The sequence below is a fragment of the Agelaius phoeniceus genome, chromosome 1 (assembly GCF_051311805.1).
Source record: "Agelaius phoeniceus isolate bAgePho1 chromosome 1, bAgePho1.hap1, whole genome shotgun sequence".
Lineage (NCBI taxonomy): Eukaryota > Metazoa > Chordata > Aves > Passeriformes > Icteridae > Agelaius > Agelaius phoeniceus.
Window position 1 is genome coordinate 44,096,282 of NC_135265.1, and position 21,565 is coordinate 44,117,846.

At 36.3% G+C, this 21,565-nt stretch overlaps 1 protein-coding gene across 1 annotated transcript in view; it reads right to left on the reverse strand.

Annotated features, from left to right (window-relative positions):
• Nucleotides 1-865: 865 nt before the first annotated feature.
• MRPL3 (mitochondrial ribosomal protein L3) overlaps nucleotides 866-21,565 on the reverse strand; it is a 28,367-nt gene continuing 7,667 nt past the window's right edge. Inside the window, exons 5-10 of the mRNA XM_054638306.2 lie at nucleotides 21,199-21,298; nucleotides 19,258-19,318; nucleotides 11,738-11,846; nucleotides 9,967-10,044; nucleotides 8,879-8,956; nucleotides 866-1,489 (exon numbers count right to left, since the gene is read on the reverse strand). Coding sequence (XP_054494281.1) covers nucleotides 1,340-1,489; nucleotides 8,879-8,956; nucleotides 9,967-10,044; nucleotides 11,738-11,846; nucleotides 19,258-19,318; nucleotides 21,199-21,298 — 576 coding nt within the window. The 3' untranslated portion in view covers nucleotides 866-1,339. The remainder of the gene's footprint in view (nucleotides 1,490-8,878; nucleotides 8,957-9,966; nucleotides 10,045-11,737; nucleotides 11,847-19,257; nucleotides 19,319-21,198; nucleotides 21,299-21,565) is intronic.

Consider the following 21,565-nt stretch of genomic DNA (forward strand, 5'->3'; position numbering starts at 1 on the left):
ACTTTAAAACTGAACAAATGGAAGGCCACATTAACTACAGTATTGTCTGAATGGCTGTAGTCATTCTCTGGAGCAACATGATCAGATCATTGCAATTTCACTTTTTATGCCAGAAAGGGAAAAGTTCTCTTACCAAAGAAACAGGAATTGAAGTAGTTTGATGATTTTCCCCACACTGAAATATTATCTGATATAATAAGAGTTCACCATAATGTACTGCCATAAACCTGTGGCTTCCTTTGAGCTCATAGTGTGTGATGAAGCTGCAAAGATGAGGAGACAGCACTGCCAGGGTATTAATGGTAACACTGTATGCAAATTCTTGAACTACTGCAGGGCTTGTGAGTAAAGTGCTCAGATGGCACTGACAGCTATGAAGGTACTTCTGTACATGAGAAGATTTACAGAATCCAAAAGATCAAACTTATAAATAGTAAATCATGCAAAGTGAAAAGCAGAAGGGGCACGATCCCTATTGAAAGGTGGGACAGAAGAGAAAAATGAGCACTATCATAAAGACAAATGCCTCACATTTGGCCTCTTTCCTTGGAAACAGCTCTCCTATAACAGCATAAGAATCCAATACAAATGCCATGGTAGATGCACAGAGACTTCTCCAGAGAACATTCAAGGGACCTCGGTGAAGTTCAGAAGAAGCTGTTAGCAAAGGTGACAAACAGGTGGCCCCTGCAGTCCTAGTGCTGCTTTGTTACTGAATGTTTCCCACCCAAACACTCCCTCACCCTACATATGGCCACCATCACCCTCCCTCCAGAAAATCTGTTGGGTATTTGCTACATTAAACAACACAAAGGCAAAAGGAGATAAAGAGATCTGGACAAAAAAAGGAAGCAAAACAAGCTCATTCTGTAAAACAATGCTCACGCATTTTCTTGTTTTATTTTGGATAATTCTTCATGGATCCCCCCACCTCAGATGCCAAGGCAGATTTGGAACCTTTTTCTGATTTGATCAGAGTTGCCCAGTATACTTCACATAAAAGAGAAACAGAATTTGTTCACATTCAGAAAATGAACTGGAACCATCTTCAAAACAGCAGTTTTTCAGGATTGTGTAGGTTTTCACAGCCTGGGGCAGAAGACAAAAGGTCACTGAAGACACACAGTTTGGTGTGCTTTACAACCTGTCCCTCAGACCCACCTGTTGCTTTAAGTACAGGTTTGAGACTGACAGTGGGAAATCTGATTACCTGACCAAAATGGCAATACCTGAAGTGTTTAAGTCAGTTGGCCAGACTGCAGTTCATAGGCTTACTTTTATACAGCATTGCAATGTACATGAAAATAACAAAACTGTGTTTTCAAAGATGCGAGGAACATTATGCGAATGTGACAGATGGATCTGTGAACTGGAAAATCTCCTCATCAAAAAGGTCTTCTGGCAGTTCTTCATCTCCATCAGCAAAAAACGTAGGGAATGGAGGGTTTTTATTGCAGTCCTTGTAAGTAGGCAATTTGCTATCTCTGACCTGAAAAGCAGGAAGGGGGAGAGTAGGGTTAATAAATCTTACAGAAGATTTTTACACAGTGAAACACTAGAATTTAAAGAACTCAGCTTGCATGCATAAGAAAAACCCAACAGCATTCACATTCCACTTGTTTAAAGAATTCCAGGTATAATCATCAGTTACTTTAACATCAACCCCAGATATTGAATTTAACATTTTGTACTCATCCTTAAAAAGATTTTAAAAATCAGCAAAACTAAACAAACAAAAAATACAAAGAGAATTTGTCATTACAATGAATCAAAACCTTCTCATATGAATTCATTGCTCAATATTTTACAATGTTATTAAAATAGGAGTATAGCTTAAGAGTGCTTATTTCTCACAGTATGTTCCTACCTGACATTCCAAGTTCTATTATGCAGTGTAATCGCCTCTTCAACAAACAAGACATGCATTTGTATGCGTGATGCAAACTAATTATTGCAACTAATTTTGCAAAGATATGTGCATGTGCTGTACTGAATCCCTCTGGCTATTGCAGAGCTGCTCAGTTACTGCAGAGTTAAACATCTAAAATTCTTCACTCAGGAATCAGTACCTAAGTTTGTTGAACATGAGCCTCTAAGATAGCTTATTTGCGAGAAGAGTGGTGCCACAGAGAAATTCCTTTACTGACCTCTCTACATGGGGAAAGATTTAAAATCTAGCCCCTGAAACTCCAATCTCTGAAGAAAATTAGTAGCAAGAATTATCAGCAAAAAGCAGTTTGTCTGCAGTAGCAGATAGAAGGCTGGTATCTCTGAATAAAAAAAAAAAGAGCTACAAATTCTTAAATTTGATTTAAAATTAAATTCTTCTTTTTTATATTGTTACATATCATCTTCCTCCTGAGCTGTAATAATCCCCTTCAGGCACTATACTCAAGTGGATTAAAAAAAAAAAGTGCAAATAGATTAGACAAAATTTTAGTAGAGAGAAGATAAACTCTTCCTCTTAGTTTTTGGTAGGGTTTTAAGGAACAGGATGCTTGTTCTTACTAGGTTGGACAAAGACCTCATGTAGGACAGTTCTGATTTATGCCAAAAATTAAATTAAAAAAAATTTGTGCCCACTTAATGCTCTGTTCTGACAGCACTGTATTTACCAAATTCATATCTACTATTACTTGAACCTTTCCCAAAATCCATGAGGATTCCTGCAGATAGTACATACAATAAATCTGGCATTCCAATATATTTTTAAGGGCAAGCTTGATAAACACAAGAAAGCCTTTTGCTAAGAATGAGGGGATGAGGGGTTCAATGTGTTGCACTGGTTAGGATGGCTAAGTAGCTTTTCAAGTAGAACACTGCTCTTCTACAGAAGTGCTCTCTATGGTCTTGTGAACTGCCAGAGCTCCCAATTTACACTGCACATCTAGCTGGAATGAACAAGACTGAGATCCAATCCACAGACCTTTGCTGCAACAGTGAGTTCAGAAGAAACAGTCAAGAGAGCTTCAGCAGTGTCACCTGAAGGATGGCATCTTCAGAGACGTCATCCTTCCCTTTCAATACACTGTGGCTGCTTCTTTTGCTATCTGAAACCCCATTTTAACTGTTTCACTGGTTATCTATTATTTCCCTTGCTGATTTCTCCTTTACTCTCTAATCCTATTACACACCAAAAGCTTTCTCTGTCAACAGCAAAACCCCTCATGATCCCTACATGAGTTAGTATCAGAAAGGTTAGAAGAAATGATTTTATTTATGATAACTTATTCATTTCATGTATATCTTATTTAAATGTTTTCATATCTACTTTTTGTTATTTTAGATTACTTTAATCAAGAAATAGTATGTGCTGTTACATATAGGCTGTGTTATTGCAGGCAGCTCTGGACATCCAGAAAATGAAAGGAATTGAAATGTTTGTTTTCCTCCTATTTTTTTTCCATTACTTCTTAAAACAATTTCTTATGACAGGATTTGGCAGTAAGACATCTGCTCTTAACTGAAGGAAAATCCAGAAGTCTAATTTCAGTCCTGCATTAGTTTACTTAAATGAATTTAAGATTTCTGTCCAGACTTAACATTGTATGAATTACATATTAATGCCAAGGGGCATTTTGGACAGAGTATCTTCAGTGTGATATGGAGAATTCTTAAAACAGTTTTAAGAGTCTCCTGAAACAGCTCTAACAGACCATTGTTGCACCCAGAGCAGTACAACATTGTTTCATTTTGCCCCTTCCAAACTCCTCAGAAGCTTGACAGATTCCAGAAACACAGGTCACATCTGATGTTAAAATTGTTTTCTTCTGATATGGTCATTTTTTTTTATTGGTATAATTGATGCAGTATTTCTTTTGACAGGTGAAGCTACTGCTCTTTTTCCATCTTTCTCTACACTCATAGCTTTCAAATGCAATTTAAAGTAAAAAAGTGCTATCTTAGAGCATCACTACCAAGCTACATGAAACTCTTTCTCCTTGAAATTAAAAAAAGTTAGATGGAATTCTATTATCATGTATTGTCATTATCATTACTATTTAAAGAAGAACTCAACTTCGTTTTACACCTGAAAGTATTGTTTAGCAGCTAAAACATGGAATGATTTATCTGTCTTCTCAAGAGAATTATTTAATTACTCCCTTTCCATTTATGAAGGGCCCAGCGTACCAAAGGTTTCAGTAATCTGAGGTAAGAGACACAGGAACAATAATTTCACAGCAGTATAAAGAGGTTCACTGGTGTGGAGCAGCAGCAGCTACACTAGTCTGTATAGGCAAGTACACAGAAAAGAAGTGCAGGTGACCCAGCACAGCTCTTCCTGCTCTCCTAGTAACGTCCTGAGAACATCCCTCCCTAATAAAGGAGTAAGTTTTCATGCTGTGTTACTGAAATCCAGTGAATTTGGCTCTCATCCCCAGAAGGAATCAAGCTCATAGTCCAAACTGTTACTCCTATCCATAAAAGCATTTGCTACATACCTCATATAATAAATGCTGGGCTTACTCAACTGCTGTGTTAATAGCACTATATATTACAGTAGACTATACTATAGATAGATAGATGTTATATACAGATGAGGATATAACCACTACAGTGTATTCTCTGACAGGTCATTTTATCTAGAAAAATACTAGAGAAAGCTGAAATTGGAGCTGGTTGGGTCACTAAATCTTTAGAACAGTCATAAAGGGTTTTGCAGACAATTAATAAACTGCACTTATATATGTCCCCTATATTGACAGTGTAATGGGTAGTATAAACAAACACAAACTCAGAAATCTATCATCACAAAAGGCTTAATGTGGTCTTAAACAAGTGTTAAAAACTGATGCTTAAGTCAGAACTCACATTTGTAGTTTAACAGGGCTTTAGGCTGTGTTAGCAACCACAGCAAAGAATGCAAGCTATTTGTGTATAAAAATGTGTTTAAATATAGAAAATGATTAGAAATAAGCTCCCGAGGTGTCATACATCACCTAACTCAGCTTCCCTGCTATTTTTGAAGCTAGACATAAAAACTGAACCCAAGAATTATATCCATTTCTTACCAGCCTTATTTTGTCTTAAATACCCAGCCATACAAATCCCCCCAAACCTCCACACAACTCTATGAATGAGGCCCAAGGCACAGGACAGAGAACATGAAAAAATTGAAGGCACCACGCTATCCCTGCATGTCCTCAACTTGAGCAGAGGGCACCCAATCCAGGCATCAACAACTAGCAACACAGCACAGTAACATTGGGAAGTGTGGTACAAAATAAATAGGATGCAAATCACTACTTCTCTTTAAAAAAAAAAAAAAAAAAAAAGCCAAACAAAAGGGAATGTCAAGACTTCAGTTACTAGCTCAAGTGGAACATCATACTAAAGCAACTTGGATACTTCAATTGGACTCAGGTCTAGCATACAAACAGGTTAGTTCAGTATCAACTTGCAAAGCAACTCCTATGGGCTACAAGATTTGACAGAATTTCTGCCCTCACTACAAGTGATGTATTTAAAATGATCAACACGGAATATCCTAAGAAAATCAGGTACCTTAAAATCAGGGCAGGTACAAAATACTATTCTAGACAAAGTATAACATCGTGAATTATAATATACTATATTACTCTCCACTAAAAGGCATCTACTTGAAAAGAGAATTAAGTCTTGTGCATCTCTCTTGAAAGACAGAAGTTTTTGATAACACAGCTGGGAGAGCACTCCAGAGCCATCACCTTTAGAAAGAGAAAGCTGTTATAGATGGTAACTACGGGCCCTGGGATCTAAGAAGATACCCCAGAAAGAAACAGATGTTTCCTGAGGTAGGCAATCTTGATAGGCCCAACACACAAATTTTACAATTGCTTACTCTGCAATGTTATTCTTGTAACAGAAGAACTCTGTGCATTCCAGCACACTCCTAAAGTTTATTAATTTTATCACACCTTGCAATTGAGAAAGAAATCTATGTAAGCTTTTTACATTAGTTTTCCAGTTGGCTAGAAACATTACTGATGTCAGTTATTTACCTGCATACTTCAATGTGCAATATCAAATGAAAGCTGATTCTAATTAAAAACAGAAATCCATCAATCCCAGTATTCTGCAATTTTATTCTGCTGAAAACAAAACTTGAAAAATTTAAGTGCTTCATCTCTGTCTGAACTGAGTGCTGATGCATGAAGTTTCCAAAAATACAACATACAAAATAAATATATGCTTTAAAGGTGCACTATGGTTTTAATGGTTACCAAGCAACACAGAGTGGGTACTGAACACAAATGCCTTCCCCTTGGAGGCACACAAAGAGGGAAGTATTATGCAATATTTCACTCTGGAACTCAAAGACAGATGGATTCAAATTCCCTAGACATTATTCCTACTTATTACAGGCAGGTATTTAGTGGAATGAACAGTAATTACAGCAGCTAATATCCCATAATTCCTCTCCCCAACTACAGATCCAAACAAATATACAACAATATATTGGAAGTCAATGTCTATAAGCAAACAAGAAAACACTGTGAAGAAAGGTGTAAGGAAGCTAAAAACACCACAGATGAATGCAGCAAGATTAATGGAGAAAAAAACCCCCAGAAATCAGAGAACCAAATAGTATTGCTTTACCTGATTTTATAATTAAAGCCTTTTCTACTCTTTGCAGATATATTTGAAAAAATAAGGGAAAAAATGAATGTAATGTAATTCATATGGCCCATGCAAGGAAAAAGCCACAGAATGGATCCACCAGCTCAAGGAATTGGAATGAAATGTAGCTTACTACATATTGCCTTCAATCTCCTAATAAGACTGGAAGCAATTTTGGGAGACCAATTTCTTAATAGCAGCGACACCTACTGCTGTGTCTTGACCTCACACAGTGTTACTTATTATTAAATGTCATGAAAATTTGAGTCCGCAGCACTTTGGTCAAAATCTTTCATACACTCTCTTAAGCAAGGAGCTCTAAGGGAAGAAAAGCCTCATTCTTCCCATGTGTGTTCTTTTCCAAGCAGAACGTGCAGTGTCTGATCAGCAAGGGAAGAATGATTTGTTTGAATGAGATCTTCATGGTGTACATAAGAATGTGCAGTATTAACACACAGAGCTTTGCTTTAAAAAACAATTTATATTACAGGTGTGTAATAAATATTTGTTTTCTTAACTCACTTAAAATCAGAAATAAAAATTAGATTTTTGAGTCTAGTTAGAATAAAAGTTATAATCTGGTAAAAACAGGCACTGTACTCAGTCTCAGTGGCTTCATAAGATGTTGCATCCTTACAAATAAAATATGTGAGATGTGTACCTGCATTTGCCACCAACGTGGATTTTAATGGCATTACCAGGGTAACAAGATGCACAATATTTTTCAACAATTAACTCTTGCTTAAGAGAACTATTAAGATCAAAGAATACAGTCTGGGCATCAAACATTTCTCAATTTTTCAGCTACATTATGCTGCTTGTATGCACACATTATTATTTAAAACTAACATCCTAAAATAAATTCCCACTTAATTAAATTTCAGACTGACATTGAGAAACCAGGTTCATGCCTCAGGATTAGGAAAAAATACTTTGAACACAGTTAAGAAAAGTTCATTCAGTCCAATATACAGATGAAAGGCCAGTCAAACCACACTCTTAATTCTATGTAATTGATGTCACGCCCAGTAATTTTGCAGAAGTTGTCCTGAAAACTACTTTTCCTGTACATCTCTTAACCAATTTTCACTATATTTGGAAGAAAAATGTGTAATGTATTCCCCAGACTTGGGCTGGACATTAAAATAAAAACAGTTAAGAGATACCTTGCCCAGGACAAAAGGCCTTATTTGCAGTGAGAGAAACATTAATTTTCTATGGGTAAAAACCCTATTTGAAGGCAAGGTTGCTGTACACAGGCCCAGTAGCTGTAGAGTTCTCCTCCACAGCTAAGAGACAAAAAACCCAGATGTCCACAGTAAACCAGAAGATAATAAACTATTTGAAAACATCTGAATTTGATGAACTCTTCAACTTTTCAAGTCCTGAACCATTTAAATCCCTGCAGTACTTCTGAGGATTTAAAATTCTCAGATACAGAGGTACATGCATACCAAACTCATCATAGTCCTTCATAGCAAAGACATTTGATACCCTGCACTTTATTCAGTCAGAATGGAAACAACTTCCTCCAAGTAAGTGGTTTGCAGGTATGCAGAATATAAGTAGAAAGAAAGTAACAAAGAAAATTCTACTTTGAAAACTACCCTTGAAAAGCACTTTTCTTGCTTTGATGTGAATTATTTACATCATAAGAACACTTATCAGACTCTTCATTGTTTTAAGATTGTCTACAGAAAACTGAAACAATATCCAAATAATTTGAAATGAATTCTGCAGACTGCCACAGAAAATACCACTGGCACATTTATATTGATTCCAAAGGGAACTCAGATCTTTATTGTGAACTCCAGCTGTTTCTTTGTGTACCTCAACTGCTTCTTGGAAAAGTAACTGCTACTGGGTATGGGAATGCTTAAATAACCTCTAAAGCAGGACTTGTTGTGTGTCTGTTCATCAATATAACACTTAAATAACATTCTGGAAATCTCACCACCACGTTACAGGCTCATGTTGGCATTCAAAGGGGATGAACACAGCTTACCACAGGGTTCAGCAACTGTGTTGGTGTATCCTAAGATATGTGGGTGCAAATCTAAGAAGGAGCCATTTAGAGTGCCCTACCGAGCCATTCAGTGCTTACTGCCCCTGCTGACCATGCTCTATCACACAACTGATTCCACTGCCCTTTGATTTAACAGTACAAGATTTCTCAGAAGAAATGAAAATTGCATCCTACCACTGTTTTTCCATTTGGAAATTGATTTGTAGAGAGCTTAGGAGTCACTAATACCAGTATTGAAAGTAGCAAACATACCTTCACCAGGCAATTGGTGTGACCTGGAACAGACCCATTTACATAAATAATGTCATGTTTTGTATTGATCCTCCATACCTAGGAGACAGAAAAAAAAAAATCAAACATTAAGTCCTGTTTAGAGATTATTCCCAGTTTTACAAGAAGTCTAGCAAAGCCCAGACTGAGTAATTGGCTGTGATACCCTGGGGAAGAAAAATGTTCTGTACAGGCCTAAACTTGCCATAGAATTCACTCACATGCCACTCTGGGAGCAAAGCTTCCTAATGCAAGAGACTGAAACAGTTTTAAAGGGCTGGTGACTGTATTTGGTAAAGCAGCTCTTTGTTCAGTGTAACACCAACCAAAGCTCCCAGGTCTCTTTTCCCTCTAACAGGAATAAGTTGAAAAAGATGAAAAACATCACAGGTGACAAAGTAAAAGAAATGTCCTTGTGAAAATGTTCCTATTACCATATGTTAATTTCTTAATCAGGTGCTCAACTGAACACACATATGTTCTGCTACAAAAAATTAGTTATAGTAAACTGAGAACAACAGCAGCACTTTTTGGCAAACTAGAGGTGAAAATGTTTTTTGTGCAAACTGCAGAGGTTGCCTTCAGAGACAGAGTAACTTTAATAGCTCGGGAGCTGCTGCAGCTATGCACAAATCAGAATCAGGACAGAAACTATAACCCCCTTTTTGCACATGAAAGTGAAAGGCCATGACCAAGTCAGAGCTTCAAACAACTTAGATTTGGGTTGGGTGTGAACAATGAAATAGGCATGGAGACATTAACTGAAATCACCAAAAGACTGATTGTTTTCCCTCTTCAAAGGCAGAAGTCAAGGGACATAAGGAAAAACACACTGAATGTGGAAGCATCACCTGAAATCCCAGTTCCCAGGGTGCCACAAACACAAAAGGATGTTCAGATAAGTTATTTGTAACCCACAAGAGAACAGGAGAACACATTTGCTGCTCTGGTCTTTCCAGCTTGCTTACTTCAAGATGCTGCTGTCTGGACTCTTGCAGAGATGGCAGACAGGACACCATTGCTTGGCAATGCCACTACCTTATACACACCCTGGTATAGCCAGAACTCACCTTTAAACCAAAAGATGTCCTGTAGATGTTACCCATTTTACCAGGCATTTTCTTTCCACGATAAACTTTGGCAGCTTGCTAGATAAAAACAAGGCCAAAACCACCATGTTAACTGCAAGAGGTACACCAGAGAAGATATGCTGGTATTTCCAAGGCTGAAAATCTATAATATCAAAAAAATCTAATCCTGATAAGCATTTTAAATACCTCCTGCCAGAGGTTAGGTTTTATTCTACATGTGTTCTGAAATACTTGACCACAATCACAAGATTTATATTTATATATATATATATATATATACATACACACTGTAGTTTCTCTCCTCCCCTAATCAAAAAGTTTTTACACTGATGTCAATCAGATCTTTTTTAATGTGTGTATTCTTGAGAGTGGAATTTTTAATTCCACTCCCCAGTATTCTTTAGTTTCTGTACCCAATTTTGATTGGCTGGGCATAAACTGGACAACAAAGGTGGGGAAAAAAGGCAGGAACAAGTGCAATAATTTTCAATTCTACAATGTTATCAAAGGATTTGTATCCTGCACCTCTCTGTTATACATTAATAATGTTTTTTGGAGTATTTCTTAATTCTTGTGGAAATCATGATTTCAGGAAATCAGTTGCAATGCAGTTCTAGGGAGAAGATTCTCTACTGAACAGTCCTGGATTACAAAAATCTCTGAGATAGCCAACCATAGATGGGAAAGTACTATCAAGGCATTGCTTTTCCCCTGTTGCATCCTTTCACCTTGTTTCCTTTCCATCATACCTACTTCCAATACCATTTTTCATTCTATATACTTTGTGAAATTACATGCAGCATTACTGCTTAGGAAATTCTAATTTAAAGAAAAGGAAAGGGGTTATTTTGTAATGATGAATACCATCTGCTAAAATAGTGTTTAGTGTTCAAATATTTACATTCTTCAATGAAAACAAGTGCCAGGTGTAGAATTCTTCTGCCAGCTGAAACTGAGGACTAAATCAGTAACACATGCTTTTACACTCTCAATTACTCAGACTTCATTGACTGCTGCCTTTTTGCTTTTACTATTCTCTTGAGCATTATTAATCCTTTTTTAAATTTTAATTTCTCTCAGAAATTTACAGACAGTTCATGTTCAGTACTATGACTCAGTTTATCTTAATTAGTTTGCAAAATATTCCTCTTAGTTCAGTCTAAATATTGTACAGCCTTTATAAGACAAAGCCTAAAATTAACTTGTTCAAAGAGCTTCTATACTAATATTATTTATAGTTTGAAATGTAAAAATATGACTCTGTACTCTGCTTAGAAATGCATGGAAGCTTACACACTTCTGGGAATAATTCCCTACTAAATTATGGGGATCAGATCATGAAGCAGCTACACATGCCAGGCAAGGTGATAAAAGCAACCAGGGTTCCAAAGAAGAGTACAATATCTGCAGGATAACATATCAGGCAAATCCATTCCAATCTATAAATGCTGTGATAAAAGCTTCTTAGAACTCTCTTTGAAGTATTAAGACTGTTTCTCTCACTATATTACAAGATATGCCAATTAGCTCAGTTAAAATATGAGCATTTACCAGCAATAGAGAATATTCATAAATCGAGGCCTAAGAGAACAGCACTGCTCCTTATTCAGGATTCTGAACTTCCTTTGCTGCTGGGATTCCCTGCTAGCACAGAGTAACTGTGGCAGCTGGTGACTGTACATTTGTTCAGTTTTAGTAAGCTGTTCTAAAAACAATGAAGAATGTTTTAATGGGAAATGAGAATCCTCACATTGGTAGATATTGCTCCAGGTCGTCTGTGAGTTTTTGTCTGGCCATGGCTTGCAGGCTGACCTTTAAATCCCCACCTTTTCATGACACCTTGAAATCCTTTACCAATTCTGAAAACAAAAATAATTAAGAAACAAACCTGGGTTAGTCAGACATAAGCTTTCTAGCAATAATCAACAATTCCAGTCAGGCTCATGATTTTTTTACCTTTAACAACACTCAGCTTAGGGAAGACACTTAAACATGGTATAAAAATCTGTACTTTGCACCATAAACATATTTTAGTACAATGCTAAAGACTGCTTTACAGAATAAGAAGCACTAGAAGAGTCAAACAGGCAAGAAGACTAACATAAAATGCTCTTTGCTGTGATTGTCCTCAATAAAAGTTACCATAATGCATCTCTCACCAAGTGAGCAGCAGAACAAACAAACAAAAACCCTGTCAAAATCCCAAATAATACCATATACCACAACTTAAGATCTGGCCTAAGCATTGAGAGAGGGATGAGATGGCTACTTAGAAGGAACATTTCCATACAACAAACTCATCTCTTGAGAGCAGCTTTGGGTATAGTGACATGTAATTCCCTTGATCTGTATTCATCCAACAAATAAGCTCTAAAACACAATATCAAATAAAATGTATTTTCAGAGTCCATGTCCTTCATCTTGGAGCCACATGACAGCATTACTGGCTTTGGAATTCTCTATTTACTGCCAGGACAGATTCAATAGGAAAAATCACCACTGCACAAAGGAAAAGCTGAATTAAGTGTGTGTTAAACTGGCATTATCTGTGCCCAAAAGCAGAAGTCTGACCACAGTGTTTATGGCTGCACTGATTATTAAATTTAACCTGAAATTGTCTCAATTTGTCAGAGCATGGTGCTTCTAATGCCAAGGTTGTGGTTCCATCCCTGTAAGGGCCTTTCACTTAAAGAATTGGACCCTGTGATCCTTGTAGGTCCCTTCCAACTTTGAATATCCTGTGATTCTATGATTTTGCAAGAGAATCCTTTTCCTCTGATTTACAGAAATACTTTTTCTGCTAATGCACTTCACATTAAAAATAAAAATATATAGGTACTTTGCATCTAAAATAAAACTGGGTATGAGCACACTCTATGCAGGAACTGCACTTGGCTGACTCCCTGCTCAGCACTGCCATGAAAAACTAGTGAACACACAAACACAGAAAACACCAACATTAACAAAAAGCAGATTCTTTCCTCTTCTCACTTGATTCAGCTCTCCTCTAACTGCTGTCCTGGTTACCTTGAACATATCAAACCCCAGTCAAAAATAGCCATAAAGAAAGACTCTCTAAAGCTACAGAATTGTAAGGGAACATGAGCTGTGCAACCACAGTGTCTGTCTCCTGGTCTTCCCCTTCCCCGCTCAGAACCTATGGGACAATCCCAGTTAAATCTGGCAAAGAAACATGTGTAATTGTTTGAATAAAGAAGTTACTGGTTAGAAGCTCCTGACTATTTTTTGCTCCTTACCTAGAGCTAAGGAAAAGCTAAAACTTAATAAAGCAGTGATATCTGCCTTTGATCTGCCAGCTGGCTGGTCATGCAAGTGGCTGTCATCAGCAAGACAAGTCCTTCCAGGCCAGCAGACAGTGGTGGGACATGAAGATATGAAGAGGGTTGGGGCCATGAGAGGAAGCTGAATAAAGGCACCTGTGGGAGGGAGGACCTGGGTTACCTGGGATCAGGAACACAAGACAGGAATCCAAAGGATGCAAGGCTTTGTAACACCACTTTCTGACAGTATCATCTTATTTTAAAAGCTTGCAGTAGTAAACAGAAATTGTCATAAAAAACAGTTTGAAAAATACACTTTAAGAGAGGCTCTAATCTTGTGTTTTTCTGTTTTTATATTGCTAGGGAGCAGTAACTATGAAATACATGCAGAAACTAAGCTATAGGAAAACTCATATCTGTTCTGTCAAAATGCTGTTTTTTTCTTTTAAACTACCTATTACTGGCCATGTTTTCCAAGCAGATTACTTCTGGCATCTTTAGCTGGAAGATGGACTTAGCAAAGTCTCCAAAACCAACTGCAAGTGGGTTGCAGGTGTGCAGTCAACAGAGCGAGCAGATAAATTCTCTCTTTAAATGATGGGGCATGATAAATTCTTTAGCTGCAGAAATGCCCTTGCAATTCAGAGAAAACCACACAACCACAGAAAGCTACCATTTCAAAAGTAAACACTACTGTCAAACTTAGCCAAGAAGAATAAATCTCTGATGTCATGAAATCACTTCAACATTTCATTCACCTTACTTGGTTTTTAATATAAACAATTTAGAATACTGTCAGTTGTGCTTAAAAATTTTAAAACATAAATACTTCATATATGCAAGAGATGTGTTTTTAAATAGAGTTTAGTACATCAAATACTATAAGATAACTTCAAAAAAAGTGATTATATTACAAGATAGAGTTGTTAGTATTGATTCATGCAATAGAGAATACTCAGTTGCTTCTTGGTCCTTCCAATTACACATGTATTTTCTGTGAACAAAGACTCAGATTTTACAACACCGAAGCCTTAGGAACTTTACAGAAAGTGTGATCAGACTGAAAAACGAGTACTCCAGTAAACCTGAAAGTTCTCCTGCATCTGTTGATCTGGAATATGAAAACAAATCTTCAGTCTCTGAAATATTCTGCTTAAAGTCAAGGAAAGATATTGCAATACTGAAATTAAGAGCATTTTATACTTTTTAAAAAATTTCTAATTTTAATTTTATACTTTTTTATTTTCATATTTCATTTTTTTTTTTACTATCTATCAAGGCGTTTTCATCATATTAGTTCAATAATGTTTCAGATTAGTTTCATTTTTGACTTATAAAAATCATTCCGTTATCTACAAGGACACTTCACCTAACTTAGGACTTCCTGACATTAATTTCCTATTTAATATGACACAGCCATTATGACTGAAATAATTTAATAAGAAGCAGTTACAGTTTTTTTCATTTTGGAGTTTTTTACTTTAAAAAAGAATAAACAATGTGTAATTTTTTTGTCACAATGTCAAGAAGACAAACAATTACACTGTGTATATTTCTTATTTGACTCATGTTCTATCTGAAATAAAGCTGGAAACAGAGTAAGAACAGAATAAGATTATCTAGACTGAATGCAAACTTCAAAACAAACCTACTAACATCTGGTTTATAATAAAATTTAGAACTGGTCAACTAGGCAGTTAGTAGCTCAGGCAATATACCCCAAGCATTCTATTTTCCAGCCTAAGTTGATGTGAATAAGATCTGTTTTCAGACAAGGGGTGGATTTCTCCACTATAAGAAAAATAAACAAAAAAGAGTACATTTTCTCTATGATCCACAATTTATCTATATTTCTAATGCAAAGACTTTACATTCTTCCAATTGTATGAAATGCAATATGCTTTTGAAACTAATATTTATCTTATATAAACAAGGAACAGAAGTTAAGATGCATGCTGTTCAAGACATATTATGGAAAATCAGAGAAGAGTTTATACAGTGTATTGTATAAATCTTAAACTTTTTATTCTGACAAAAATAATGAATATTATGCAAATTATGTTCTTGTCAATTTCTGAACAAACACCAGGTATCAGCTATTAATATCACTCATTTAACTTCAAATTGTTTAACTGCCCTCTTTGCCCTCCTTAAAAATTACTACAAGTGAACACATTCAGCAAGGATCACCAATAAAAGAAAAGTAATTATTTAAACTTAACCTAAGCCAGCTGAGATTTTTAAAAAACATTAAGGTCTGTCAAAGCAGGATGTTAATCCAGTACTATATATTAACTTAACAGAATAAATTACTAGAATCCACTCAGAAAGAATTGATTTTGCTACAGTATCTGAAATATGATAACCAAGAACCTGAAGAAGAATGCTTGACATCCTACTTACCCTGTTGTGGTATCATGCTAAGGCATCTTCTACCTGTTGTCTTGGTGTGAATCAAGGGCTATACACCTTTAATGTTCTAACAGTAACATTACACACCATATCTGAACACAAAACCCCACATGCATGAGACTTATAAAACTAGATTTGAAATACAGAATGTTCCTCAACAGATGCAATATAGTGACTTAGTTTACTTGGCTTCACTGAGTGAAGCATTACCTGATTCCCAGAAAGTAATAAATAGGGAGCAATGATGATATGAAAAACTAGGACATGCAAGAGTTAAAAGAAAAATAATCTTTCTGCAGAGTTAAAAATAGAGTTTAATTACAGTTGTTCTGGTCTCACCTGCAGGAAAGCAGCTGTTGAGGTCAACCACCTAATTTTGTACAAACCCTCATTTTCCAGATTTGATACAAGAAAAATGCCAGTACGTAATGAGAGAACTTTCATTTAGAAAGCTATGGGAATTAAGCAACAATTTACTTAGCTAGTAACTCTTCAAATGCAGTTAATTTAAAAGAGCATTATTTCATGCTGCAGGGGAAAAGCATTCCAACTACTTACTCAGATAACTTGGGCAAATGGAGGTTTCTGATTCAGGCTCAGATTACACTGTTAATTGAGCAAAACTTAAATAAACCATAAACACTCCAAGCTCACCACTTTCCAACAAAACTACTGTTGGCTTTTTCTCGGGAGTGACAACATTTCTGACGTTTCTCATCACCCTCACAGTAAAGAATTTCTTCCTAATATCTAATCCAAAAGTTTGAATGTCTAATCTCAGTTTGAAGCCATTGGTCCTGTCACCACATGCTTTTGTAAAAGGTCTTTCTCCATCTTTCTTACAGGCTCCCTTCAGGTACTGGAAGCTGCAATTAGGTCACCCTGAAGCCTTCTCTTCTCCAGGCTGAACAATCCCAATTCCCTTAGCCTTTCCTCATAGGGGAGGTGCTCCATCCCTAGAGGGGACCACAGAGCTGTAAGCAGTACTCAAGGTGGGGTCACAGAGCTGCAGCCTGTGAGAGAGGTGTTTCTGGATTTTGTTGTGCATTTTAGCTCCAAGCTTAGCAGGGCTAAACTTAAGGATTGAGCTTTTAAATTACTGAAAATTAGTACTAAGGAAAGTATTTCAGCACTATAGAAGATTGACAGCATGCAGACACACTGCCCAGTCTCTGTGCTATAAAAGCCACTCATACCATGCTGAACCATTATGAGGTTTGAAACAAAAGCCAAGTTCAAACATAAATCTTTACCTGAACCCTCTCATTCCTGTAAAAGTGTTTTTCTTTACAGAGGTATAAATGAATCAAAACACTTCAAAAGACTTTGACAAAAACATTTGCAGGGAAGATTAAAAGAAGACAGTCATAAAAACCCCCTACATTTTGGTAACCAAATGAAGAGGCTAACCCAAGACTTCTGAAATGAAATTTGAAGATTGCTTATACATAAGGAGCATATTATTTTATTTACATTTTGGCAGAAGGAAGCATTCAAAAGGATATCTTGCTCAGCTGAACAATTAAAAGTTGGTAAAAGATTAAAAAATCCTTTATATTCCACTATATTATCTCCTCATTGAGGTGATATTTGTTTTCTTTCTTTCCTTTTTAAAGGACTAATTACAATTAATCATGCTGTTATCAACAGCACTGCTATTTTTATCCACATGATTTCTAACACTGTACACTCTGGAGTTTCCTCTAATTAAAGCAAAATTACCGTCAAACTCAAAAATGTAAAGTACATATTCATGTAAATATATTTCTAAAAACTTTTACTTCACACCACATCTAAGGAATTACTGTTTTTCAAGTCCAAAGTGGTTTGAAACAGAAAGACCCAGGTCCTCCCTCCAAGTCCTTCCCCAGGTTGGATGGGACTTTGCTGCATGAAATTGCATGGAAAAAAACAAAAGAATAGAAGAAAAACTGAAATATAGTAACATAACTTAATTCTTGCCCAGGAGGTAAGGAAACATGATAAACATTCCAAAGCATTCCAAAGAAGTAGAAATCAGAACGTGAGCAAGCTACAGAAAAAGGTTAAAAATTTTTGATATAGAAAGACTGGAATGATAAGAGAATCACACTGATGGAAAACCCATTTCACCTTTCACTTTAAAGAACATTATCTTTACAGAAGGATTACAAGAAATATGCTACCAAATCAGCAGTACAAACACACACCTAATTTCTGAAATGGGATCATACAAATATCTAGAGAAAACATATTAGAAATACTGAACTGCAATCTAGGATGGATTCATTGAACAGGACCAAGAACCCAGTCCATTTTTAGCTTGCTAGTATTTTCAAATACTAAAAGCAAGATACCAATCAATAACCTGCAGCTGTTTACCAATATCTTCTACACTGCTAAAAAATCCCTTTCCTAGTTCTTGGAAAAGCTCCTGGAAAAGCAAAGCTTTTCTGCATTAACAAAGACGGACACATAATCTCCATTAAATGACTATATTCCTAACGATCATGTGCTTTGTTTTGCAAACAAGCTATGGTCTCTTACAGGATGCTCACTGAATGCAATTTACAAGCAGAATGAATAATATGCCAGACCTAAGTGTATAAGAAAGTCTGACATGGAAAAAATACTAATTCCAATCAATTCATTAAACTGTTTTTCTTAATAGCGTGCCCTCACAAATGCAGTGAGGTGTAGCTCTTTTAGAATTGCATACTCAGCTCTGTTGATATGGTCAGTTTCCCCATATATACAAAATCCTGTGAACAGCATTGGCCATTTATAGGTATTACACCCTACATGTGGGACAACTGCAGCTGGGTACTATCTCCATTGCAGAGAAAATAAAACACGTGATGGCAAATGTTATCTTTGTATCATGACACTGAAATATACAGACAGGAGCTCTCTTGGTCAGGGAAAATCACAGATGTACAACAAGAGCCAGGACCAGTCTTTGCCACAGAATGCCAGTTTTTCTTTCAAACACCCTCTATTACTTGAGCTCTCATTTGGCATTCACAATGGTCTAAGAGGAAATTATTCCTCCCACACTAAAGTAAAAGATCTTTAGCCACTGCTGGAAAGGACATGAGCTGGAATGCAAGAGAAAACAAACAACAAAAGAATCTGACAGCTCTGTTGTACTGCTAAATGTATTCACTACCTTTTTGCTATCCTTTTGCTATCCAGATATGCTATCTGCATATCTCTTCCCATCTCTTCACCAAATTAAAATTAAGCAGTCTTTTTGGGAACCAATACCTTTCAGAATTTTTACATACCAGAGATACTGTATTAAAGTATCTCTTTGCCCATGCTAATCATGAACATGTGAGAGACAACACAGGCAGACTTCAGCCTCAATAGCATCAATAGTCTACCAGCCTTGTTCAAAAGCAAGAGGAAGCCTCATCAAGAAACATAACTTGATATTTTTGACCCAATGAGCAAATGGATGTCAACCTCCTGTCACTACTGTTGCAATTGTATTTCAGCTTTTGTGAGCCATGGGTTCAAGCCAAATGAGAGAGAAAAAAAGTCAGCCAGTCTCTTTGAGAGAGATTTAAGACATGATAAATCCTCAGGCACCTACGTTTTTGCAGTAACATCCACAAACTGCCCGGGGCGGAAGTGAGCAGCATACAAAGGAGTACCTGCAGGAGAAGAGGAGAGACCATGTTCAACTTAGTGCTGAAATCCTCCAACCACTGCCCAGTCATTATCCTCCAGGGCAGGTTACAGTCACAGGAAAGGAAACAGAACTTGTTATTTACATCTTATTTGTTCTTCTTCATCAACCTCACTGACTGAAATAGATGCTTTGTGTTTACTGTTTAAGCACACATCTTAGGATATAACCCAATTTCAGATTAGTGGGAAGGGTCAAAGCTTTACTCAGATACATTGCCCTTCATACACTGCCAAAGCCCAAAGTGCCTAATTAGTTTAGACTCATAATACATATGCTAGCAAGAAAACAGAATATGCTGCACTTAGAACTACTAGCACTTCACAAGGTGGAGAGTTTTTTTTTAAAAAAATTAAACCAAAAAACCAAATAAACCACAACCCCCATCATTTATTATAAAAAATGGGGTTAAAAAAATAATCTTGCAACACTTCCTGTGTGAAGACACAGTGTTTCCAAACTAAACTCTGTGGCCAAAGTACAGCTTCCTCCACTGGGGAATTGTCTACATGCTGACCTTTAGCAGAAACAGTGCTACTGTAGGTCTGTGACATCACTCACCTCACTGTAATTACACTAATTCCTTAAGTACCTGCAATATCAAAATATTAATTTCTGATTTGTTTTGTCTTCAGTGATTTTTTTTTTTCATCCAAGTGCAAATATTCTTTCATTAGCAGCTTAAAAAAAGCCAACAAAGCAAAACTGATAGCTTAGTTCATTCTAAATGAACTTTAATCTGAAGATTCACATGGCTGCATATTTCAGTTTGCAGTCTGTTATACATCCATTAAAAAAATGAAATTTTAATTGCTTCATGCCTTTTCAATTGCTTCCATGCTTTCTCAAATCTGTATGAATGCAAACTGAAATGATGTAAACCTCTCAAAAGTCTCAAACATAGAAACTTTAATATTATTTCATGTTATATTTACATAATCCACACATTTGGATAAGTGCCAACTGACAAAAAATCATGCACATAAAGGATGTTATGTACAAAATACACACACTGCAAAACCAGTTTATCAGAAACTTGCTATTCTGCCTTATCTCAAGCTATTGCTCCCATTTATCAGTCCAGACTTCATGTCAGATTTGATTTTTATCAGTTACTGCAGTCTTAAATAGGTCTTGCAAAAAGCTCCACTAATGGCAACGAAGATGCAAAACAGTAGAATTTCCTACCCTATATAATTCTTCAGAAAATACCTGTAACTGCCAAAAACCACAAAACAAACATAACCTAAATACACTACCTAATAAAACCTCAGAGATGTTAAACTTTTCATTTGATCACCAAACTTCCAATACTGATTTTTAGTGAGAATGTTTGTTATAAACATGATTTAGTGTGTTTTACTTTGCAAGCTGTAAAACAGAAAAAGCAGCCTTCGTCCTACTTTTGAATGCAGCAAGAAGAAACAAAACTTCAACTGCTATTTCAGGGTCCTGAGAAATATTACCACAAAACTGTGTCCCTCTCATAAGGATAAACAAAGAACTTCCTGGAACTGTATCCATATTTATGCCCAATAAGTGAGTCAAGGTTACAGACATTTACTTCTTAACTCAATGTTCAGAGTAAATTTGGATGGGATTTATTTTCTTATAGGTGGAAACACAGTATCCTGGAAAAGGCAAAAAATCCTACATCTCATCAACCAAAACCCATCTTCTGATTTTCCCTATGCAAAAAGTTTGCTTGTGCTTAATGACAAAGAATTCAGCACTTTCTATAAAAAACAACACTGAAATACACATCATAACTTCATTTAGGTCTACAAGTGGCAGATGACTGCTAAATGACTAAGCACATAATACTCAGCAGCTCAAAAAAATTACCTGGCTTAATTATGGCATCATCTGTTACATTAAATGTTGTAACTTTCTGCTTCCGTGGCACTCCAGCTTCTCTAAAAATTTCATGTGCAGACTCTGGTTTCTGCAACAAAAAGCAGCCATAAAAAAAAAAAAGTCATCTTAAAATACCCAAGAATCAACCTAGCACAGAAAACTATTACAGACTGTCAACATCACTCGGAGAAACAGATACATCATACTAAAATTTCATCTTCAGGCTTGCATTTTCTCTCTACATAAAGTTTATTTAAAAATAAATAAATGCCTGCCTTTTATTTTCTGTCAAGTAGTTACCCTACAGCTACCTAATATAAATGAGATATATGAGGATATTGAAAATCTGAAGAGG